The sequence below is a fragment of the Rhipicephalus microplus genome, chromosome X (assembly GCF_043290135.1).
Source record: "Rhipicephalus microplus isolate Deutch F79 chromosome X, USDA_Rmic, whole genome shotgun sequence".
Classification (NCBI taxonomy): Eukaryota; Metazoa; Arthropoda; class Arachnida; order Ixodida; family Ixodidae; genus Rhipicephalus; species Rhipicephalus microplus.
This window is the reverse complement of record NC_134710.1, coordinates 313,133,809-313,160,207: the sequence shown is the minus strand read 5'-3', so window position 1 is coordinate 313,160,207 and position 26,399 is coordinate 313,133,809. Positions and strand designations below refer to the sequence as shown.

The following is a 26,399-nucleotide window of genomic DNA, read 5'->3' as shown; positions in this document are numbered from 1 at the left end:
GGCCGCAAGTGCCCAGAGCATTAGGGCGCTACAAGGCAGTCGCCGCCTCCTTCTGCCCTAACCAATATGGCCGCCGCAGCTTCACTTCGATACATGGGCGGGTGCCGCCACTCCAAAAGTTTTAGTATAACGCTCTTGTGCTCACTTTCCTTTTTTAAAGACAATAGTTTTTGGGGTACTTGAACGCAGAAATTTCCGTCTGTCTGTCTTTCTGTCTGTCACACGATTCAGTCACCTGGCCAAAGTTCAAACACTTGCTGAATGCCCAGCCATCTTGGACTGGTGGCTGCGTTCATACTTGTGAACAGTGCCGATGAAAAAGCAAATATGACGCACATATGAGGCGCAACATCAGTACGCAAGTATTAGGTGGTGTGTTCCTTAACTAGAAAATACATATGTACGTAATTCTAAAGACTCTAGTGTTTCTTAAACTGCGCTGAAAAAGCGACGCTATGCACAAGGAATCCCTCTGCCAACGATATGGTGCTGCCACATGGCAGGACAGAAATGGTACGAGAAAAGCATCACAGGTGGTCGCGGATGAGACCAGAACACATGTAGTACGGCTGGCAGACGACTATGGTCCATTGATAACATTTGCAGGGAAGCATGAAGATACGTGACCAATTTTTTCAACAAAAGAAATTATCATTGATTCTTAAGGGCAGTGCAACTATATAAGGCAACGGCCATGTCAAAAGGAGATGCACATAAGCCTGCACTGATGAATGTGCCTCCCACATCGATGCTATAAGCTGCACAGACAATGACATCAAAATCGAAGAGCACGGCCAAGTACAGGAAGGGAACTATTTCTTTAATCAAGGAGGCAATCGGCTACTGTCCCCTAGGCTGTGCCCCTCCACTACAGACATGCAGCAGACTGCAAAAAAAAAAAAACTTGTGCACAAACATTTAAAATTTTGATAGTCAGTCAGTTATATCCTGCCACACTGTTTCTCTCCAAAACACCAAAAAAAAACGTCTTGGCACGCAAACTCCACGCAAATTATGAGACCTTTGCCAAAATTTAGCACGATGTCACAGGTTTCACCTCTTGGCCCAGTTTCGCGCAGATACTATTACATCACCAGAGACTATATTTTTGCTCACAGGAATCTGAAAAATGTCACTGGTGTTGTTTGTGCACCAAGTTCTGGGTGAGGTCATCATGTGGGAAAGAAAAAATTTGAAATTTTAATGACAACATCCCGGGTCGCAATCATTAAGTGATCCAATAATGCTAATTTTAAACAGGAGTAAATTTATACATGGGCCGCATCTAAAAACGTTTCCCCTTCTGAATGAAAAAAATTAAAAGAGGTTTATAGTACTACTTTATATGGCAGTCTGTTGGAACTACGTTAACCAGAGAACGTACCGATACAGATTAAACGGTTTAAAAGGAACAGTGAACCTACCTTCTTCATCATTTTGGGCTTGTTGTAGACCTCCACTTTGATGTCACCCTTGAGGGCCACTGTACGTGTTAAGTGGAAGCACAGTGACGTGGAGTTGCCTTTACGTCCCTCCAGCATGGGAGACACATACAACTTCTCCATGGTGCTGGCATCACTCTTCCAAACTAGGAAGAATGGCGCTGCAAAACAAGAAACATTGCCATGTCAGAAACATAAGCAGCAAAGGAATAAAGATGTGACTTTTTATCACTAGCCTTGTCAAAGTAAAACTATAGATTGTGTATACAGTAGACTCTGTAAATAAAAATCTGTTAAATTGAACTCCTGCTTAAGAGGAGATGCTACTCAAAGAACGCAAGTTTTTTTTTCCAAAATTACACATTTCGTTTTTACTTCCTTACAGCAGTTTAGTTTCTCCACTTTCGTGACAAAAAAAAAGGATCAAGACTGTAATTACACTCAAAGTTGGTTCAAATGACTTTAAAAGAGCAAAAGGTGGCTAATCAAAAAATGAAAAGAGCTCATTGTCCTGAATCCCCTGGAAATGGCCTGTACCTGCCTGCTTTGCATTTCATTTCGCATGAGGAGTTTACCAAAACTACATGCTCAAAATAACATTTATTCCCAAGCTCTCGTGAGGGAAGAACATTTGAAAAGAACATCCTTACCACATAAAGGAATATCTCAAGACGAAATTTTGGGCAACTCCTTATGTTTAGACATAATTTTTTTTGGTACTTCTGATGGCCAGATCGGGAGGAAACTTTTTTCATATTCCTTAACATTTGAAGAGTGCGATTATCTTCTTCAAAATCATATATTATTTATATAATTATTATAAACTTAAAGTAAGCAATTAGTATTGGCTGAGCATTTTAAGACTTCCCACATTATAAATTTTCGTGCTCATTAAAATGTTTAATACACTTTATTGTTAGCTATTTGCATTCTATAGTTAATGTGAAGAAATATAGCTATTAATGGCTCATAACCATAAGAGATTATTCACAGAAAAAGCATGTTCAAAAAGCACTATATTTTACACACTGTGTTGGTACAAAACAAAAACTATGCAACCTATTATAAAACTGATTAGACATTTCAAATCGGCATTAAAACCAATGCAAACAGGAAAAGTTTCTTTGCCTTAAGCTACAGATTAACGATTTTTTTTTTTTTTTCGAGCAGCATCTCCCTTTAAATCGAACAACTGCCTCAAATATGATTGTTTTCATACGTGACTTCTGCTCTTCTATTCTCCTATCAGTAAATGTAACCCCCTGTAAAGCGGAACAGATTTTCCTGCTCTGTTCAGGTTTTGATTCACGAGAGTACACTGTACTAGTAAAAGGCTTGAAACGTGGCTAGATACAACTGAGACTGACGGACTCTGCACAATCCCAATGGGATAAAAAATATAAGATAAGGATCATAACCTAATCAAAAGCAACAATTAAATCCTTGTGATCACTCTGGCTACTTGCACGAACGATGAAGCTGATCTTGTTAGGTTAGAAGTTAGGGCGTGTTTACTGGCCCTTTTAAAAAGATACTGCACAAAAGCCTGAAAAACGCATGAAAACACTGCAGTTCTACTCAGAAAACGTGACTGTTCTGAAAACTGGAGTTTATTTCCCATATTTCTGAAGAGAGGGAGAGAAAAGGCTTTTTTTAGTCCAAAGGAAAGATTGTGAGGTGCTTATACATCCAAGTCCTGGCTGGACCCATGTCAGGACAGGGAGGCTGAACCTTTCCGCTAGTTGCAGCGGCTGCGCGGCTGCATGCCAGTGCAAGCCGTGACATCACTTATCTGATGCCCCGTGCATGTGCTTCTGTCCAACTACTTCCCTTTCTCCACCTCTCCTTTATATCCGTCAGTCTCCTCCTTCCACAAACGCACCGAGACGAGCCCCTTTCTCTGGGGACTTTATCCCACCGCACATAAGGCCCCTAAGGATAGTTGTTCACTGCCGGCGGAGCCGCTCAAGGTCGTTGTATATTCCATCTCACGATTATTTTGCAGCACTGCTAAACTTACAAGCAGTGTACAGGCAGTATCCTTCTGCAGCACATAATATAGTTCCTGGTGCAATCGTTTCATTATCGACAAGCTACAAGGGTTTAGACCGTACCTCTTGCATGACGCGTTACAGCAATACGTGTTATGTTGGGATTCTCACGAATGTACAACTACACCTCGCATTTCCTTAAATATCATAGGCAGGTATCCGTAATAGCCACCCCACGACGACGTACAGCAACATGACCACCCCCATACACCTCAGACCACTCGCTTCTACCCAAATTCGTGCTTCGTACTGGTTCTCTGCCCGAAAAGCAAAAGTAAGTGCTAAAATCTGTCATTGCTAAGTCTCGTCTAATGCTGACAGCAAAACATCAGGTACCTTTTTAGCTATTATTTAGACTTTGTTTTGATGCTGCTAGGACTACTATGGCGGCGTCAAGTCGTAAAAGTGGTTTGATGCCAACTGAACAGATGACACCACAACATTAGTGCCGGTGATGAATTGGTGATAAGAAGCACCCTCAATGTCCATATTCATTTTCTATGCAAATAATTTCTGTTCCGCACAAGAATGGTACGTGACAGCTGCTGAAAGTACACTGACTGAACCAGGAGAGCGTTGTCGGTCAAACTCCCAATATTTTCCAAAAGAAGCAGTAATAGTAGTGCTAAATGCTTTTGGTGATGTCAAAAAAGAACCCAGTAAAAGCACCAATATGAAAGCTGCTACATACCGTATTTACTCACATAATGAATGCACCCCGAACTTCAGTCGCCAAAATTTGGATTTTTTTTACTCCTGCGTAATAAACGCACTCTTTTATTCATCAACTCCAGTCCCAATAACAGACACCTTGCGCCTCCTTGCCTGTTGGATGCCGTGGTGGCCACATTTAGATGGAGACGAAATCATAGAAGCCCATGTGCTGTGCCATGTCAGTGTCCATTAAAGAACACCCGATGGTCTTAATTTCCAGACCCCTCCCCTACGGCGCCTCCCATAATCATATAGTGGTCTTGGAACGCTAAACCCCACAAATTATTATTATTATTGTCCATTGGATTTCTCTTTTATTCTTAATACACCGGCCCTCCCTCTGCCACCTCAGCTCGCTCCCTTTCCCCTCCCCTTCGCCCACTGTCGTGCGCCGTATTCTTCTTTCTATCTGTGCGTGCCACGTCCCTTGTCTTTTTGTATTATATGTTTGCCACAGCGGAATTCACAAACATTGCGAGTGTAAGACATCGCAGCTGAAAAGCACACAGCGAGCGAAGGTGACAAAACTGCCTGCACGATCACGCCAAGCAACGGTCGCTTCCTGCAAATATGAAAGTAACTATTTTATTACCACGCCTATTCAGATCGATCACTTGTGACCGGCTCTTTGGATCCTCAATTCTAGCATCTTAAATTTGTTTGTCGTGCGCCCAGCACTTTTTAGCAGTTAGTCCAGCCACTCAACTTTCAGAATCAGTTTGAATTTGGGCGTATGGGCAACATAGTGATTTTTGACAGACCTTTGCGCAAACCAATGTGCGTGTATTGTTAGAAGAGTGCAGTAGGCTGGCGAACTTGACAAAAGTGCGTGCCCCCCGTGCTTATACTGCAGTAACACCGCATCTTTGCAAGCCAAATATCGAATTAATGTGTCAGCTTCACAATTTGATAATGTTTAGCAATAATAATTGCCAGAAATTTCTGCCAGCTATTCAATAGACAGCTGTTGCTAGGAGTCAGAGAAAATTTATTCTACAAATGGTCGGTGGCATATTTAAAGTGACAAGATGGCTTGTATCGTTATATCAAAAACAAGGTCGCATATGGTGACACTAGTCACTCCTATGGCGTAGTCGTCATGTGTGCATCGGTGCGCACCAGCCCTACAAAACGCATGTTCTGTTTGAAACTGTCTTGCAACCCCACCTGAATTGAGGAAGGACTAGCTTAGAGTTCGATGATGACAGCACCTCAGTTTCAAATTTTATGGAGACGAGGTTTTGCGTCAGCCTGAGACATTCACAGGCGTTCATGAGTTTGTTTTCTTTATGACATAAGTTATCTCTTCCGCCGCAAGAGCATAGCTGCTGACCTTTGCGCACAATCTTATAGCTACTCTGGTTACTTTTATTTATTTATTTATTTATTTTCATACCTCAAGGGCCTCCTAGAAGGAGGCATTACATGAGGGGTGGTACAAGTGACAGACTAGAACAAAAAACGAGGGTAGGGGTGAGGGGGAGGTGTGCTACCAACATAACTATATACAAGCCCGTTACAACAATAAATGAGTGAAAAAGCATAAAAGAAACTACATGGCCGGACACGCTACATGTTTTACATTAGGACCAATCAGAGTCCAAACAGCTTGGATAACCGCGCTTTACAGCAGTACAATGGTGCAAACATACAAGTCAGAATGCAAACAACGGCAATGAGCTAGGTAGCCATGAATTTGGTAAAAACAGAAAACAATATGATGTCAGAAGGCAACGCTCCATTACTTCGCCTGCACTGACAACAATGAAAGAAAAAAAAACGGGAACCATGAAAACGACATGAGGATATTACACAATTCCGGGCGCAGTAAGCAGCGATTTAAACTGGTCAAGGTCTTTGGTCTGTACCACGTGAGCGGGAAGATTGTTCCAGTCTTTGGCTGACCGAACAGAAAAGGATTGCGCGAAAGTGTTAGTTCGTGGGCGGGGGTATGAAACTTGATGTTCGTTTTTGGTGCGAGTGTATACATGCGATTTTGGCGTGACGTAGGAGTTTAGTGATAATGAGTAATGAAACCTATGGAATAATGCCAGCCTTGCTAGTTTCCGACGGTTGTTGAGGGGAGGAAGGGACGCACGCGACTTGAGATTTGTGACGCTAGTGTATGAAGAAAAATCACAGAAAGCAAATCTAGTAGCCCGGTTTTGGATGGCTTCTATGTTGTCGATGAGGTAACGTTGGTGCGGGTCCCATATAGCGGCCGCATACTCCAGCTTTGGACGGATAAGGGTTTTATAGGCCAACAATTTTAAGTCTGAAGGAGCAAATTTCATCGTGCGCTGCAGATACCCGAGGGATCTACTGGCGCTGGCGATTACTTTGCACACGTGTACTGTCCAAGATAGATTGTTGGTGATATGAACGCCTAAGTTCTTGTACTCTTTTGTGGATTGTAATGAAGAGCCTTTAAGGGTGTAATTGTGAAATAATGGGCATGCACGCCGGGAAAATGACATTAGTTTGCATTTTGGTACGTTTAAGGACATTTGCCAAGTTTTACACCAATTTTCAATACGAAAAAGATCAGATTGTAGATTAATTTGGTCTTGCTTACATGTAATTTTGGAATATAACACACAATCATCCGCAAATAGGCGAATGTTATTAGAAATGTCAGAAGGTAGATCATTAACATAAATTAAGAATAGCAACGGCCCGAGTACTGTACCCTGTGGTACACCGGACAGAACGGGTGCTGTGGTAGACTGTGCGCTATTTATTTCGACAAATTGCTTTCGTTCCAGGAGGAAGTTTTCGATCCAATTAAGTGCAAATGGGTCAAGATTCAGCAGTGATAGTTTGTGCATTAAGCGACGGTGGGGTACTTGTCGAATGCCTTTTCAAAATCTAGGAAAATTACGTCTGTTTGGATGTTTCTGTCAAGGTTTAAGTGCAAATCTTGTGTAAATGAAGCAAGCTGCGTTTCGCAGGACAGCCCCTTGCGAAAACCATGTTGCGATGTCAAATCAACAAACTGGCGTGAGCCAGTTTGTTGATTTGATAGATATGTGGGGTTTAACGTCCCAAAACTACCATATGATTATGACAGACGTCGTAGTGGAGGGCTCCGAAAATTTCAACCACCTGGGGTTCTTTAACGTGCACCCAAATCTGGCACACGAGCCTAAAACATTTCCGCCTCCATCAGAAATGCAGCCGCCGTAGCCGGGATTCGAACCCCCGACCTGCGGGTCAGCAGCCGAGTACCTTAGCCACTAGATCACCGCGGCAGGGCATGAGGCTTATCGAAAGAGGCGACGCTAAACGAAATAGCGAAGTTCATTAGACATCCGATTCATAGAGGGATTATTCACATCACAAGCATCTATCAATATTGGAACATCTGGAGACTTCTATCACAAGAAAAGAAATATTTACTGAGAAATGTGTACGAGTTCACTCGTGTCCGACGAAAAACCAGGCAATGCTTCACCACTTGGCTCTAGCAACGAAGCAGCACCTTGGTTCCGATTTTCTTTGTCTATGTGACTAGAAACTTTTTGTACAACGCTTATTATTTTTTATACTGTTCCTGGGTCATTTTTTTTCAAGATGCATATTCTGAATTTTCTTTGTTCTGAATATTTTTGAACATATAGTGTTTTTTATTGCACCGTTTAACAGCTGGCAACCATGAATTACACACTTGTCACATTTTTATTAATTCCAAAATATGTTTGTTGGTTTACAATATATACTTTTTGGAAACAGCATTTCATTGCCCAAAATTTGGTGTGCTGCAATGCGTGCTGAAGTACTTTTTGAACTTGCAAAACCGATCTTCATGAGACATATGAAGAATAACCCTCTTCGCAAGGTAACGAAAGAATTAAGGCCCAACTACATGCCCGCGATTTTAGAGCGACGACGACAGGATTTGCCATCGCCACGACTGTCGCGAAGGGCCATTCGTTGCCACCGTGTCCCAAGTTTCTGGAAAACCAAAAAAAAAAAAAAATGCTAGTCATCCAAAAAAGATTGTGACAATTTTTGCAACATGGTGGCACCCCCAATGCTTCCTTCAGTTGCAATTCGCTTGCTCTTCATGTTTGTTATTCGTGCGTACTTCAAGGAATGAAAGATGTTGGCTACCTTTGCTACAGTTAACTTATAATATGGACAGCGAGACGGCAGCCGTATTTTGTTGTTAATGTTGTTATTGACGGTTTATTTTGATGCTTCAGTAGAAGCTTGCTGCAATATCAACAGCGGCGGCGCGGTCGTCATGCGAGCTTGCCACAAAGTTGATTGATATGTGGAGTTTATTGTCCCAAAACCACCATATGATTATGAGAGACGCCGTAGTGAAGAGCTCCGGAAATTTCGACCACCTGGGGTTCTTTAACGTGCACCCAAATCTGAGCACACGGGCCTACAGAATTTCCGCCTCCATCGGAAAACCAGCCGCCACAGCCGGGATTCGATCCCGCGACCTGTGGGTCAGCAGCCAAGTAGCTTAGCCACTAGACCACTGCGGCAGGGCCTGCCACGAAGTTGGCAAAGTGCGTTGTAGCGTTGTGGTGCACGCTTCTGGGCGCCCCTTGAGATGACAGCAGATACTGTTGCGGTTAAATGATTGCGAGAAAAGAAAGGTGTGAAACACCTTTATGGAGTGCATGGGCAGTGCAGACACAGCTTGCAGAAGATAGCACCTTCAACCACTGAAGATCGAGTATTTTAGCCACTAGACCACTGCGGCGGGGCCTGCCACGAAGTTGGCAAAGTGCCTTGTAGCGTTGTGGCGCACGCTTCTAGGCGCCCCTCGAGATGACAGCAGATACTGTTGTGGTTAAATGATTGCAAGAAAAGAAAGCCGTGAAACACTTTTATGGAGTGGACTGGCCGTGCAGACACAGCTTGCAGAAGATAGCACCTTCAACCACTGAAGATGAGTGAAGTGCAACAAGGAAGCTGTTTCCATAAAGTGTACGCGTATGTCCATTGCAAAAGGCTAAGGGACCCCTTTTTTGTTTTTTCATCCCGAAAACATTTTCATTAATTTTGCCTCGCATAATAAACGCACTCCCAACTTTACTCCGACTTTCGGATAAAAAAAGTGCTTTCATCATGCAAATAAATACGGTAAAGAACCACGTTCATCACTAATACAAGAAAACGCACCTTGTACAAGTGTATGACTCGACACCAAAGAAATGGTGCAGTGGCCTTCCTGGAGAATTTTTCGCATGTTATATTAACTGAAGGGAACAAGTACCGACAAGATAGTGGAGCGGACGCCTAAGGGGACAACAAGCAGACTGTGGAACAAGCAGGCTGTGTGACATGGATGTACACATCTTGAGAAGGCTTTCACCTTTTCTATTGACTAGCAACAAGCCCTGCAGTGCTATTGACTAACAAGCCCTGCAGCTCCCACAGTGCTGCAAGACATTTCTGAAATAGAGTATAGTAACTGTAGTGGGAACTGAAAGGGACGCGGCCAAAGGCTTGCATTGCTGGCTTGCCCATTCCTGGTGCATAAAACGTCATGGCCACTAGAAGTGGCAACTAGTGAAGAACGCATTAAATACATTATTTTCCACTAGTCTCTAAAGAATGGAGGTTGCGTCTACTGATTTCAGTACCCAATCTTTCAGTTTGGCTGAAAATCTCGGCAGCAAAAATTTGGTTCAAGTAACATTTAAGGGTTTTTTTTTTTTTTTTTGCTTCCTAGAGCATTCAAAGAATTATTATTCTATTTCACCAGCCATGTCAGCAAATAAATATTTTTCTCTTTTTTTTTTAGTGGTGGTGGCAGCAAAGCAGACTCCGGTAATGATTACTACAGTAGGTTAATGTGGCACATAATACATAATATGAAGACACCAGGGTACAATACAACGAAGGAATAACTCAACAAAAGCCTGGTATCTGGCATTACCTGCAGGATAGGCTGCACGTAAAATTTCCACATAAAAACCTTCTGCAACTTTTTTTTCTAATAGCAACATATTTTATGCTAATTATGATCAACATAAAGGCCAACACATCTGCTCACTAAATATTTACCTTTGGGGGGGGGGGGGGGGGGGGCAGTATATCAATAACTGCTTTGGAGAAAGCTTTATCATTTAGTAATTTAGGACTGGGAAAACGAAAACTTTGCTTTAACAAAGTTATTGGCTCAAAATGCAACTGCATGATACTGAGGCTGAAGTATCTTATTTTTGGAACAACTCAAGATGGATTAGAATATCTTGTAACACTTTCACTTCAAATGATAAATTCCTAAAATGTCAGAGCCCATGCAATAAAAGCTCACTAATGAGTGATAAGTAGTTATAAGCTTAACAAATGTGAAATAAATATAGTGACTGAAGTACTGCAGTATGCTACAAAAAAGACAAGAAGAAGCAGATGCAATGATCAATGATGATATGATTCTATATGTGTGACTATCAATGCTGTTCCTGATGATAAATAAGGCCCATTTGACATGACTGCAAATGTGCACTACTAAATAGTGGAAGTGTTTTCTGGCCCTTCTACGTGTTTTCAGACTGGCTGTCCCCCCAAAAAATTACAAAATGCTTTAACGCCATCAGTATGCTATACATGTCTGCCCTCGAAAATCCAAACCGATGCCAAGAATACATTAAATCATAGTAAAAGCTTGTTACCTTGAATTCAGTTTGAACTTAGTTATTCCTAACTGAGGTGCCGGTCTTGGCACAGCCCTGTGTATTTTTACGGGGGAAACTCCCGATGACCTAAACGCATCAGCAACGGTATTCACAACAGTTATAACGAACCGAAAGGGCCCTGAAAATAGGACCATACCGAGAAGCACATATGTGCTGAACGTGTCGTGTGGACTTATCGTTGTGTATTAGCGTGGTGCCGAGAGTTGTCGGGGTCTAAAAATTCAAGCCGACGCTTTGTGGCGAGTGATGCAAACACTACGAAGTTTATTGCCTTTCACCGCTTTCTAGAATTAGAAATCTTTAGCTCCTTACCTTTTCATCCACTATTTTACATTATTAGGTCCATTGTAGACGTAATTACTAGTACGATTATCTGACTCCCTACTGAGGGCCACTGTCTACTTCTATATTATTTACCAAAGTTTTAATTACTGCTCCAAATCACCAACAAAATAGGATAGGATACAGGATATGTGCCTATCTATTCTTCAGCAGTTAAAAAATTTTAATGTTACTGTTTCATTTTCATGCACTCAACCGCCTAGAACGTATGCGCTCAACGTAACAATCGCAGAAAAGCAGCCAGTTCGCAAAACAGGTGCGCGCAACTCATCAATTGACAGGAAACGTGAAAGTAGGAGTGCAACCAGTCGAAATCAGCAGAACTCCTACACTGTGGACAAAAAGCCCACAATGTCAAAATTAGGCGAGACAGGAAGAAGTTAGGAGAGAATAAATGTGTTGTAAGGCGGATCATTCGAGCACTAAGCTGGGTTATGTGTGCTGGACTATGTGGGTAGTGTCTATCATTTCATTAGGATATAGGCAATGCTGTGCATAATTAAGCGCACGAGAGCTTTTCCTATAGTCCGTAGTGTGAAGCATAGTCTGGATGTGAGGCTTGAATTTGGCAGAAAAATGCAACAGAGTTATAATGGCGCAACGCCTCTGTCGTCGGTGATGTTGAAAGGGCGCCCCTCCTGCAATAGATTTTGGTTTATTAATTGTTAGGCGAAGACTGGGTTTGTTAGCTGTAGGCATCGATCGTGCCTAAGGCACGTAACCTGGGACGTGTTGTTCACTTGTGTTCATTGTTTTAGCTCGCTTGTTCATTGTGTGTTAGAAAGTAAACGTATCTAAGACAGTTTCATTTTCGATATGTTCTAATTTGAACAGCAACAGGATAATTATATGTTAAGACTACTATGAGACGTGTTTTCCTTGCGGGTGACCTAACATGTGTCGGTGTGTGCATCCGCGCCGGCACGCATTTTAAAATATTGCAATACTCGAGTTGTGTTTCGCAGTATGTTGCTTGGTCTTACGTAACGCTCGCAAAGCTTGAATTTATGTGAAGGTGTTCATCAACCCATTGCATGAAATTCGAGCTGGCATATTAATTCACCTGCAACGTAGGTTGACTGATGCGGCCTATGCTCTTGCAATTTGAGGCATTCGCTAAACTTGAACTGCATTAGAACAAATCTCATGTCCACTTACGGCTGAATAAGGTTAGCAACTGGAGCTGTTACTAAATTTCTTGGGCACTCACTATTCGTTGTCAACTTTTTACTATGCAAGCTTGCAGACACCTAAAAACAGCAACGGTTGTTTTTCGCACTGCTACTAACGTTTTGCCATGCAGCTGTTTAACAAGGCAGTATTACGCTAATACTCTTTGTATTATTAATCGATTAAATTTCTACGCTGCAATACTTCCAGCACCTAATATAGTTGTACACTCAATAAACAAACAGGCAAAATTAAAATATTCATCCTCAAGCATAGGCACCCACCAGCACCAGCTGCATTCTCCAAATGTGGGATAAACCTAGAAGCACTTACGAGCTGAACATGTCGTGTGGACTTGTGTAGTTACTAGTACATATACCCGAACCGAACGCTGTTGTCCTTTTGGCTAATGCCATAACTTTTGTCAACAGGGCCTCATCAATTGTGAGGTCCACAAGACGGCTTTATGCTCTCCCATAGTAGAGTACCAAGTACTCAAATAGGTTAACCACTTTTTCTAAACACAGCTGCCTCCCAACTTAGCAGCACAGCTGTATCTAGGCACGACTTTTATTTACTACTCCAAAACAACAACGAAATAGGATACAGCCTTAATGACAGCGCCAGTCTACTCTTTAGCAGCTGGAAACTTTTCAGGTTTATTTTTCATGCACTCCAACCGCCCGGGACATATACGCTCATTGTAACGATCGCATAGAAAAGAAGTAGCCAATTAGTTCGCAAAACAGGTGTGCGACACTCGTCAGTTGACAGGAAACGTCAAATTAGGAGTATGATTACTTGAAATATGTAAAACTTTGACATTAAGGGCACTCTAAAGCCAACAATGTCAAAATCAGGTGAGACAGGAAGAAGTTAGGAGAAAATAAACATGTGAGAAAGAGGGTCATCCGAGTGCTAAGCTGGGTTATGTGTGCAGGACTATGTGGGTTGCGTGTATCATTTCATTAGGATATAGAAATGTGCACATTCTAGCGCAGGAGAGCTTTTACTTTTGTTCAGAGTGTGACACATAGTGTGCATGTGGAGCTTGAATTCCGCAGAGGAGTGGAACCGAGTTGCTGTGGTGCCCGTCTCTGACATCGGTAATATTGGATGGGGGACCCACCAGCAATAGATTTTGGTTTAATATTTGTTGGGCAAAGACAGCGTTAGCTGTAAGCATTGTTCGTGCCCAAGGCACGTAAGCTGGGACCTGTTGTTAACTTGTGTTCCTTCTTTAAGCTCGCTTGTTCCTTGCGCGCTAAGAAGTAAACGTGTCTAAGACAGTTTCATTCGGGGTGCATTTTAACTTGAACAACTACGGGATCATTATATAATACGACTACCATCAGACGCGTATCCCTTGCGAGTGACCTAACATGTGTCAGAGTATGCATCCGGGCCGGCACGCATATTTAAACTATCGTGATATTCAAGTTGTTGCATGTTGCAGAATGTTGCTTTGTCTTACGTAATGCTTGCGAAGCTTGAATAGATGTCAAGGTGTTCATGCAGCCCGATGCTTGAAATTCGAACTGGCGTTTTAATTCACACGCAACGTAGATTGACCGATGCGGCCCCACTCACATATTTTGAGGCGTTTGTTAAACTTCAACTGCATTCGAACAAATCCATGTCTGTTCACGGCCGAATCAATGTACCTTAAGTGTGCACTCTAGAAGAAATTATTAGAAAGCTTGTAACCACAAGCATAGAGTATGTAATAGGAGCTGTTACCAACTTTCTTGGGCATTGTAGTGTACAGTATCTCCAAGGAGTACAGCCACTAGCGTGGGTCCGGTCTTAGTGAGCCACAGGGCATGCGTTAACTGTCGCTGTGGCGAGAACACGGTACCACTCAAGGTAGCAACACTTTATTGTCTGCGGCAATACCAAAACGCAGTACAGAGCCTGTTGCAAAGGCGCGGCGGGAAAGCAAATGAGCTTATCCACGCCGCGGGCGAGAAAGTACTACACAGGTGTGCCGCGAGCACATCTCCATGGTAAAAGTAATTCACGAGGACACCGATACAAAAGTCCGGTTGCTCGAGCGAGGGCAAAAGCGCTCGCATTTGCGTCGGAGAGATTCGGGTCGGTGTAACCTGGCCACGCACTAGGACACCGCACTGCTCTTCGTTCTAGCGTTCGCAAAGGGGCAACAAAAGTTAAGCGTTCGCCGCGGGTGCCAGGCGCCGTGGGCGAAGTCGATAAGCCCCCAAACAATAGGAGTCGACGAAAGAAAAAAATATGTGTGCTCACCCTCAGTCATCCCAGAGGAATCCAACTCACTTTTGACGCGTGCAAGACGTCCGGAGAGACTCCGCACGTGGTGCCTGAGTCGACATCCACTATCGGGTCAGAAAGGTTAAACGTCACTCCCCGCTCTACCAACGCGGCAGACCACGGAGTAGGGGAGTCATGTCGGGACATGAGAACGCAAAAAGAGGCGGCAAAGCACTCGCAAAGACGGCGGGCTAGCCTCAATATCCACAGCACTTACTATCTTTTGTGACTTTTTTACTACGCAAGTTCGCAGACACTTAAAGGTTGCAACAGTTCTTTTGAGCACTGTTACTAACTTTTTGCCAAGCACCTGTTTACCGAGGCAGTATTACGTTAATACTGCTAATACTTTCCCAATCGTATATTTACTTAAAAACGCGTGATGAAGAAATTGTTTTTAAAAAAAGGTCTGGGTTGCAGCCTCACTGGCGACCAGCTGCGGGTAATGCACTCCCTCACCAGAGCAGGATTGACAACCCTGGTGCAGCACCTGGCGACAACCTCCCATGAATACAGCAATTAACCCTTGGCCCTCAGTCCCCAGCGGCTGCGAAGCAACTGTCCAAGGCAGCGGTAGCGGTCAGACTTGCAACGCAGAGGAGGGTGCTAAGAATCTCTGGGTTCGGACAGGCCACCATTGGAATCTGAACTTTGCTACGTTTAACACTAGAGCACTATCTAGTGAGGCTAATCTAGCTGTGCTATTCGAGGAATTAGAAGGTGTTAAATGAGATCTAATAAGACTCAGCGAACTTTGGAGGACACGTAAGGCTCATACAGTGCTGAAGAACAGACACGTCCTACAATACCATGGATTAGTTGACAGAAAAGAACTAGGGGTTGGGTTGTTTCTACACAAAATTATCAATGGCAATATAAAGCGATACTGTAGCATTAGTGAGACGGTGGCAAGTATCATAATTAAGTTAAACAGAAGGTACAAGATGAAGGTGGTACAAGCCTATGCACCTACATTGAGCTGTGATGATCATTTGGTTGAACGCTTCTATAGTATACTAGTCTGATGGGCAACTTTAATGCCAAAGTAGGGGGGGGGGGGGGGGGGGGGTATGGCATCGGCTCTAGGAATGCCAGAGGGGAGTTATTAGTAGAGTTCGCAGAACGTAATAATTCAGGGATCTTGAATACCTCCTTCAGAAAACTGGCTAACCGTAAGTGGACAGCGCAAAGTCCTGATTGCCAAACTAAAAATGAAATAGACTTCATTCTGTGTGCACACCCAGGCATTGTACAGGATGTAGAAGCAGTTGGCAAGATCCGATGCAGTGACCATGAATGATGAGAGCTCGTATTCACCTACACTTAAAAAAGCAGCCAAGAACTGATATACAACAAGCCAATTAATGAAATAGCAGTGAGAGCAAAAGTACAGGAATTCGGAGTTTCGTTTAATAATAGATTCGAGGCACTAAACGAAGTAACGGACCTTAGCGCTGACACAATGAACAATGATCTTACTAGTATCATCAAAGAGTGTGCAATGGAAGTCGAAGGTACAGCCACTAGACAGGGCACTGGAAAACTATCTCAGGAGACGAAAAATAGTGTCAAGAGACGACAAACCATGGAAGCCTCAAATGGAGCCGACAAAATAAAGCTAGTGAAGCTTTCGAAGTTAATCAATAGGCGTAAGGTACCCGATATCAGAAGGTATAACATGGAGAGAATTGACCATGCTGTAAAAAGGAGAACCCTAAAAAGCTGCGAAGAATAGGATAGCCAAGGTGGCAGAAGAGTTCTACAGAGAGCTGTACAGAAGTCAAAAGAACCAGGATGATATCGTGAAAAACAATAATAGTCCATGAGGAATTCAACATCCTACCAGTAACGACAGGGGAAGTAAGGAAAGCCCTAGAAGGAATGCAAAGAGACAAAGCCGCTGGTGAGAATAAGATAACAGACTATTCCGATGGTCAACTTTATTGCCAAAGTAGGCAAGAAACAGGCAATCTCTGCCACATATCATGCAGAATACAAGGGAAACGACCTGTTGCACGCACCAAAGAAACCTGCGCTCACTTCGGATGCTGGTCCTGCCATTTTACCGTGGGTGCCTAAAATACATGATAGTGCAGTGAAAAACCAGGAAAGCTCTGCGAAAACGACTGGCTCTACTACCAACTTTTCGGAAGCGACGGGGGACCAAAAGGTTCAACTGCATCTGATTGTAGACGTTCCACGTCGGCAGTGTAAGGGACGAGCTGAACAAGGTGTACTGCTTTATGTAGTGCACTCGATTTCAGTCTGTTAAGCACTTCATCAAGTTGACGTTCACTCAGCTTAATAAATTAGCACAAAGTATGGCTGAAGGCACTGTAACAATCCCAACATGGGTGTAGTACGAGTTAACCAAGGGTCGACCTTTGGGACCCAATGAAGTTCTTCCCACCATACCATGCTGTTTACACTGCCAGAGGCCAAAGTGGAGTCATGCCCGTGACGCTAACAGCAAGACTGGCAAGGGTAGCATGTCGATTTAAGTTCCTAATAGAACAAGTGTAAGTGTCGGGATACATTCGGTGAAAGTTTTCTGATGAAGTTTTTAGTTCATTTTGCTAAGCAAATTGAACACGACAGCGATATCTGTGTGCGTGCACACACACACACACACACACACACACACACACACACACACACACACAGACTATCACTTTCCAAATAGCTAGCATGCTTTTGCCCTCGGGCTGGTACGTTCATTGCAAACACCTCAAATTTTCTCTCACGTTCAATGCTGCTTTTTTGTTCTGAACCAAACATACCAACGCTGGCACCAGAATTTCAGCTAAAGACGCTTTTTAGTGCTGTCGCGTCAAAATTTGACTGCTCTCCAGGCCAACGCTTGTTGCTGTAGGAGCATTTATATGACAAAAACACTGTTAGCAAATAAGCTGCGCATAAAACTAAGAAATCAATTTTGCTACAGCAAAGTCAAAAGTATATTCATTTATTGACGTCGATGTACACGAGTATATGGTGCATAATAAACAAGCAAGGCTCCGCAGCAATAATTTTCTACACGCGGATTGGAGTCTCTCCCCAGAGAGCGCATTGACCCACCCTCTCTGAGCGCCATCTGTCACATCAAGTGGAAACAGCCCAGCCGGCAAACACAATCTGGACATGCCACCGGGCGCGGTGTCATCACCTAACTTATTCTTACACCGTGCGGTAGGCGTAGTCAGGCCGATGATGATGAAGATGGTGGTGAAAGTGCCCTGGCTATCATCGCTGCACACAGAAGTAAGCCCACAGTGATTAAACGTGTTGCATAACAAAACCAAATGAAATTTACTAAAGATTCAAAACAACAAAACTGCAGCACTTTTTCTGCAGATGAGAGAGGCTGCTCTGGAGGTTCTTGGGTATACTGCAAACAATACTCATGAAGTTGCAACAGAAGCGCAAAAGAATGAAAATATTGTAATTTTGGCTAACTCTGTCAAGTAAGGGAACATTTTCCTGATAAGCAGCATCATTACGGAACCTGTAACACTTCTCTGAGTACAGGGGTGGAAGCAGGTTCAGTATTCTGGAGTAGCTCAAAGAGCAGGAAATAAAGCAGTTTTGGATCAACTTTGGAGAAGTAAAAGGGGACTTTTGGAGCAGCTGTAAAGCACCAAAAGGCGTGTTTTGGAGCAATGAAATTTAGTTTTGGAGCAGCTTTTTGAAGTCAAATGTCACTGTTAATTAAAATTTTCGCTTTCTGGTAAACACAAAAAATTGCGGTGGTTTTGACTAAATATTCAATGCTGTAACCAGACTTATCACAAATTAAGATTTATTTAATTATTTATTTATTTTATGTATTTTTTATTTTATTTATTAATTTATTTATTATGCAGGGGTAAAACAAGGTACAGGGGTTTGATAGCAGTCCTGGGAGCAGGCAAAAGTGCCTTTTGTAACTGGCTTGGAGCAGCTAGAAGGACCTTTTGAGCAAGTTTAGAACAGTAAGAATATTCAGAGCAGATTCCCTCGTATGCCTCTGTATTACTCCACTCTTACAATATCTTGCCGGTTATTTATTCACTTTAGTTCAACATAGTCCTCTTATTCCACAAGGTGGTTCGTAACAACCTCCCACTTCCATTCATATCACACGATTTCTTGCACAATAAAAATGTGACAAAATTTGCAGCTAATAAAAACGTTTGTTACTCGTAGTTCGCAGTAATTACAGCAAAGGAAAATCTGCATTCACTGCAAGTCCACTTTGAAATGGTTTCCCTACAGCTATCAAATCTCGTGTTTCTCTTGCAATCTTGAAAAATTACCTTGTACATTCCTATCTGAACTAAGTGTTCTCATGTCCGAGCTCTTGTCAAATCGACTTTTTTTTTTTTTCTTACTTGTACCTTTAGCTTTCTCTTGCTGCACCTTTTGATGTTCCACTGATTCAATTGTAAATGTTTTATCTAATATGTTTTGATTTCGCCAAGTATTCCGTTCACTTGCTGTATTAGTCATTACCCTCTATATTTGTATAAGTAACCGAGGGTCCCCGCTACAAATGCTTTACTTTGGGACCCTCACCTGTATATTTGATGATAGCAATAAACTGAAACTCAAACGTGAAGCATTCAAAGCACTTGTGAAGTAACAATTGTTCAAAGATGCATTCTTCAAAGACTCACCTAAACTGTGCAAAAGCCTCATTATTTGAATATAAATTATATGGACACACTATACGGGCTTTTGCCGTTGCTGTCATGTTCCATATGAATTGCAAATGGATAACATAGCGCCGGTGCATTGTATGTTGTTTTATCTGTGGGTAAAAGCGCTCCAGCGGGGTCGAAGCAGTCGTGTGCAGCAGAGATGAAATGATCCGGTCCCCATCTCTTATCTACCTTCACATAACATCCGATACCCCCCCCCCCCCCCCCCCCTTGCCATGCCAGAGAGAGATGCGCTTCTCGCGGTCTCTTTGGGTTGAGGGTGCAGCATCTAGCCGTGATCACACATGCATAGCAGCGATCGCACCCTTACAATCAATGTTCACGGCTGCTTCTGGAGCAATCACAGCCTTTACGAAACTAGAACTATAACCCTTTCGATGAAACCAAAAATACAATGTTTCATCAACGTTTCAAGGCACAGCGCTTGATGGCTTCTGCACTTTGCGGCTAAATTCTGGTGCAGCCAGCAGGGATGGTTTCGCGCAGGTAAGTAAGCTTGGCGCACAATGGTACAGCTGTTCCACCCCTGTATTATATACGTATATATGTGTGTGTGTATGTATATATATATATATATATATATATATATATGAGATATAACAGACAGTAATGCCAAGGAATGTACAGGGGAAGTTATTATAATCAATGGAATGTAAATAAGAAGAAAGAAAAGTGGATGAAAAAATTACCAACTGTGAGCAGGAATCGAACCTACGACCTTCGAATTACGCGTAATTCGAAGGTCGTAGGACTTTTTTCACGATTTCACAGATAAACCCAAAAAAGTGGATGGAGGGAGTGCCGCTGTAATAGCTCAGTGGTTAGAGCATCGAACGCGTAATTCGAAGGTCGTAGGTTCGATTCCTGCTTACAGTTGGTAATTTTTTCATCCACTTTTCTTTCTTCTTATTTACATTCCATTAATGTTAATAACTTCCCCTGTACATTCCTTGGCATTACTGTCTGTTATATCTCATTATTATTGTGTTAAAAACACGGAAAAACGAGCCCTTAGGTATACACTTCTTTCCCTTATTTGTGTGTGTGTGTGTGTGTGTGTATATATATATATATATATATATATATATATATATATATATATATATATATATATATATATATATATATATATATATATATATATAAGGGGAAGAAGTGTATACCTAAGGGCTCGTTTTTCCGTGTTTTAACACAATATTAATGAGATCTAACAGACATTATTGCCAAGGAATGTACAGGGGAAGTTATTAGAAGCAATGGAATGTAAATAAAAAGAAAGAAGAAAGAAAAGTGGATGAAAAAATAACCAGCCGTGAGCAGGAATCGAACCTACGACCTTCGAATAACGCGTTCGATGCTAGTATATATATATATATATATATATGTATATCATATAACGCGTTGGATATATATATATATATATATATATATATATATATATATATATATATATATATATATATATATACTGTATTTACTCAAATCTAACGCGCACCTTTTTTTTCGGTTAAGCGAGTTCATAAATAGCGTGCGCGTTAGAATCGAGTACGAAAAAAAAAAATGAATACAATTATTCTATTGCCATCGGCATTTGGAAAATTTCAAAAATGGGCGCCCCCTACATGCGTCTGCATGGCGCGTCGGCCATTTTTGCCAATGTGTTTTCCATGTGCGGCACTTCGTACATGTGCTGAGGAGTTCGTCATCTTGTAGAGCAGTAACATCGACGGCATGAAAGGACCGACTCCAAAGACTCGAGGAGTGCACCACGATGCCGTTTTTAAAAGAAAAGTGATCGCGTGTGCAGAAACGGACGGAAATCGGGCCGCATCGCGGTCGTTCGGAGTTCCTGAAACGCGAGTGTGGGACTGGCGGAAACAAAAGCAGAAGATTGTCGACTGCAAAGCTTCACGTAAAGGCTTCAGTGGACCACAGCAGGGTCGGTTTCCGCAAATTCAAGAGCTGCTCGCTGAGTATGTGCTTGAACAGCGAGCAGCACAGCGGCCCGTGACGACAGAACTGCTCCAAGTGCGGGCTATGCAGTTAGCCTTAGAAAAAGGGCTAACGCGGAGCCAGTTCAAAGCGAGCAGGTGCTGGCTAACAAACTTTATGAAGAGTAAAGCCTTTTCCCTCCGAAGGCGAACGGGCATATGCCAAAAGTTGCCGGAGGAGTACGAAGAAAAGCTTCACAGTTTTCAGAGGTTCGTCCTTAACTTGCGGCACAACGGCTACCTGCTTGGGCAAATCGGGAATGCCGATCAGACGCCTCTCTACTTCGACATGCCTGGCACCACAGCCGTCGAGAAGAAGGGGGCGAAGCAAGTTCGCGTGCTGGCATCGGGCCACTAAAAAACTAGAGTGATGGCAATGCTTTGTTGCACGTCAGATGGGCACGAGCTCCCCCCGTACCTGATATTTAAACGGAAAACGCTCGCGAAAGGAGTCGTTTTCCCGAGCAGTGTGATCGTGCGGGCCAACGAGAAAGGTTGGATGACGACGGACCTGGTTGCCGATTGAATCCATCACGTCTGGTGGAAGCGGCCTGGCCCCAGTTTGGGCCTGCGAGCAATGCTCGTGCTCGACGCGTTCAGGTGCCATCTCGACCAGCGGATCAAGGACAAGCTTGCTGCCTGCAATTTGGACCTTGTAGTCATACTTGGCGGCATGACATCACAACTTCAACCGCTGGATGTCTGCCTGAACAAGCTGGTGAAGGACAAGATTCGGGCGCTTCACACCAACTGGCTGATCAATGAACGACATGATTTCACGCCAGGCAACAGGATGAGGCGTGCCTCTCTGCAAGACTTCGCAGCGTGAGTGAAGGACGCGTGGTGTGCAATACCATCAGCCATGGTCATCAAGGCATTCAAGAAATGTGGCATCTCGAATGCCATGGACGGTACAGAGGATGAGATGCTCTGGGCCGTTGACAGCGATAAGGAGTTGGCTGACAGCGACGAGGACTGACCTATTACGCGACTCGTAACGCCGCCGTAGTGGTCACAGTTTTAGCTGCAGGGCCGGCTGTTTGACTTTGTGTTTTATCTTTTGAAACTTCAGTGCATCAAAACCCAAATACTTGTTCTCAGTGTGCGAAAGTTGACTCCTACGGACATTTTTTTTTTTTTCTTCCGTTGCGGAAAATGGGTGCGCGTTACAATAGATGTCTTACTTTTTTTTTCTCCGTCGTGGAAACCGGGTGGTGCGCGTTACAATCGAGAGCGCGGTAGAATCGAGTAAATACGGTATATATATAACCATACAACATTATATCTTACAAGTGCAGCAACAAGCAACTCAGAGAAAAGACATAAGCGATGCTTTGAATAGCTACTAGACCTCAGACAAATGAAAAACCTAATGCTAAAGTGGTGGAACGTTAAAAATGTCATTCATCCTGTCGTCGAATGCCCATGCAGAGAAGAAACGCACCGCCCGTTTTGAACTACCGTATAGTGCGAAATATAGGTCAAGATTTTTTCCGAAAAATCTTACTAAAAAGTCACCCCTCAACCTATATACCAGGCCCTTGGCATAAACCAAGTGATTGTCTGGCAACAGGGAGCGTCGCATGCTTTTTGGGCATCAGCATCGACATTGCCTCCTAGGGCAGACACCCAACGCGTTCTCTACGGACGACATTTTTCTTTTCTTGTTAACTCAGTGTTTGTAGCGTGTGGCGATCTTACTATGCGACCAGCTATTAATACCGGGACGCGGCGCCAGTTCCCCGCCGCATTTAAAAGAAAACTTATTCAATTCGCAGAAGCACAGCGGCAGTTTGGAGTGTCCGAGAAAAGGGTCAGGTACTGGCACAACCAAAAATCCAAACTGTCAGTGAGTAACGCTAGAAAGATGTCGTTTCGCGGTTGCCGAGCTGTGCACTCGGAACTTGAGGACGAAGTGGCAGATTTCGACCGCGAGTACCATGCCAATTCTCTGCCAGTAAATGCAGAGCTCATTCGCTCAAAAGCCGTCGAGCTCATTCGTGAAGCCGGTCTGTCAAAGAAATATTTCAAGGGATCCATTTATTGGGTCTGTCGCTTCATGCGACGCAAAGGATTTGCCCTTTGACAGCGCACGTCAATATGCCAGAAGCTGCCGGAGATGTGTGAGGACAAATTGATAGAGTTTTAACTCTACGTGAACAGTTTCTTGTGGCAGCATGGCTGCATGCTAGGCCAGATCGGCAACGCCGACGAAACGCCGGTGTGGTTCGACAAGCCGTCGCCCACGACTGTTTGTGAACGCAGGGCAAAAGAGGTGAAGCATTTGTCGACCAGAAGCAAGCATTAGCACTTCACCGTGATGATTTCTTGCACGGCCGACGGCAGAAAGTTGCCCCACTTCATCATCTTCAAGCGGAAGACGATGCCGAAAGAGGCCTTCCTGCAAGATGTCGTTCGCATCAACGAGAAGGGGTATATGGACGAGGCCCTAATGCGCGAGTGGATCCGCACAGTGTGAAACCAGCGACCCAGAGCCCTCCTGCAGCACCGGAACATGCTTGTGTTGGATGCATTTCGTGGGCATTTGACGGCATCAATGAAGGAGAGCCTTCGTAACGGAAAGATGGATCTTGTCCTCATTACGGGAGGGATGACCTCAACACTGCAACCGCTTGACGTCGTCCTTAATAAGCCTTTCAAAGACCGTGTGCGTGCGTTGTATACCGAATGGATGGCTGGCGACAACCCGCGGACCCCGACTGGCCGGCTGCGCAGGCCACCTCTGGCGACAGTTAGTGGTTGGGTCTCTGAGGCATGGAGGTCTATGCCCGAAGAGATGGTGGTGCGCGCATTTAAGAAGTGCTGCATCAGCAATGCTCTCGACGGCACTAAGGACGACATGCTATGGGAGGCGGCTAGTGAAAAGCAGTCGTCGTCGTCGGAGAGCTCCGACAGCTCGGAGGACTGAATGAAGTGAATTTGTGAACAATGCCGCGTTTTTCTTTTTTTTTTTGCTGGTCAAGGTAAGGGAGTTGACCTATATTCCGCCTCAACCTATATTCCGCATTATATGATAACTTGAAAAAATGAGGGGGGGGCGGGGGGGGGGGGGATCTCTCAAGCCACAGCTGTGAACTTTAACTCTAAGGGCGTGGTGGTCGCAATCGCTGGTGCACGCACTATGTGGTGCGATCTCAAAGGGAAGATATAGTGCAAACAGAGCATTTCTCGCTGGAACGACCACAGTTCTTTTTACACCAGTATTTTGTAAGGTTACGCGAATTCAGATCCAAAAAAAGTTAGCTGTCAGCCTTACTTCGTACTTTAATGAGGTCGTGACGTTGACGTGCCGTTTTCATGACTTGACTTATTACTTGGTGAACTTAAAGATTATGAAACGAAACGTCACTCTACAAGCAATAGATGCTGTAGACTGATAGCAGGGAACTTGGAGCATTGGTCGTCAAATGTGCCAAGAAGTTGACCATGTCGGCATGCCATCAAAGATTACAGCATTATCGCTAGTGGTTCCGTAAGTTTTAAAACAAACTATAATGTATGTGTACTGAGCGTAATCTCAATGGAAGATTATCTAAATGGTTCCCAGTCATTCGAGTGCCGTTTGCACACGGCAGCGTTACACATATAATGTGGTGGAAACATAACATAAAGAAAGAAGCGCGTGAGGCATTATCATTGCAACATTACACTTGGTTGCTATAGCAATCATGTCTTTGCCAATTGAACAGATTTTTATTTTATTCAGTTTTTATGGTTCGGCGGTCTGCATAAATGAGCGTGTCCTGCGCTCCGCGGTTGCTTGGCACAGTGTGACAACAAGGTTCACGCAGCACAACATTCACGCATGGTGTTATAAGTTCATGCGTGGTGCCAGCACCAGGCATGAACCCAAACACAACATGACCGAACTACACGGGATATGGTTGCGGCTTCATCCTTTATGCATCCAACGCATTTTGTTCGGTTGATGATAAGACTCTGCTAACTTTAGTGTCGCATGCCCAAATGAGCGTGTAGGCACAGCAGGTCAGATTAGCACTGATTGGTGCAATCGGCACAGCCCTTCAACCCCTGTAAGCAATAATGGTAGGCTTGTGCAAATAGTGAATTTTATGTTCGAAGCAAATTCGAAGCAAATTCGAAGCAAATAGTGATTTTGGTTGAACAATTTCGAATCGAATATCGAATTCTGTAGATCACGTGCCATCAAAAAAAGGGGGAGGGGCATATCTTTCATGATCTGGCTAACCTGCACAATATTTCTTAAAAAATTGAAACGAGGCCTGCACAAATGCCTTTTTGTTTGTTGTTGTTCAAAAGAAGTGGGAACTTCGAATAATAGCAGGATTTGACTATCGGTAGATTGCAAGTGATAACCTGTAATAAAATGGGAAAGAAAACAACCACCAATTTTGTAGCACGAAGCCACAAGGAAATCCATATGGATTTCTCAGAAACAAAAAGCCTCTTAGTTGCCGAAAAATTCGTCCAGGTCCGGGGTTCGAACACGGGACCAACACCTATCCGAGGCGGTCGTTCCGTCAATTGAGCTAACCAGGAAGCTAACAATTTACAGCGTGAGGGCGAATTCATCGACAACTCAAAGCACACGGACACGTGCTTTGAGTTCTTTCCCTTTCTTAACCCTTCCACCACCTTGTGGGTTTTCATAAAACTCATTTGCACCTATAAAAAAATATGTTGCATTTTAAAACTTACATATACCGTATTTACTCGATTCTACCGCGCCCTCGATTATAACGCGCACCCGATTTCCACCGCGAAAAAAAAAAAACGTAAGACATCGATTGCAACGCGCACCCATTTATCTCGCTGGCCCGTACGATCACACCACTCGAAAAAACGATTGCTTTCGGGAGCGTCTTCCATTTAAATATGAGGTACGGGCGAAGCTTGTGCCTATCTGACGTGTAACAGAGCATTGCCGTCACTGTAGTTTTACCGTGGACCGATGTCAGCACGCGAACTTGCTTGGCCTCCTTCTTCTCGACGGTTGTGGTGCCAGGCATGTCGAAGTATAGAGGCGTCTGATCGG

At 43.6% G+C, this 26,399-nt stretch overlaps 1 protein-coding gene and 1 non-coding gene across 4 annotated transcripts in view; one reads left to right on the top strand and one right to left on the bottom strand.

The window, feature by feature from the left end:
- Positions 1-26,399, bottom strand: part of LOC119186234 (phosphatidylinositol 3,4,5-trisphosphate 3-phosphatase and dual-specificity protein phosphatase PTEN) — a 121,758-nt gene that overhangs the window by 56,057 nt on the left and 39,302 nt on the right. For all 3 annotated transcript variants that reach the window (XM_075879512.1, XM_075879511.1, XM_075879513.1), the window contains exon 8: positions 1,425-1,603. In XM_075879512.1, coding sequence (XP_075735627.1) covers positions 1,425-1,603 — 179 coding nt within the window. The remainder of the gene's footprint in view (positions 1-1,424; positions 1,604-26,399) is intronic.
- TRNAT-CGU (transfer RNA threonine (anticodon CGU)) lies at positions 20,174-20,246 on the top strand. The gene has a single exon. It is a non-coding gene; the product is annotated as a tRNA-Thr (tRNA).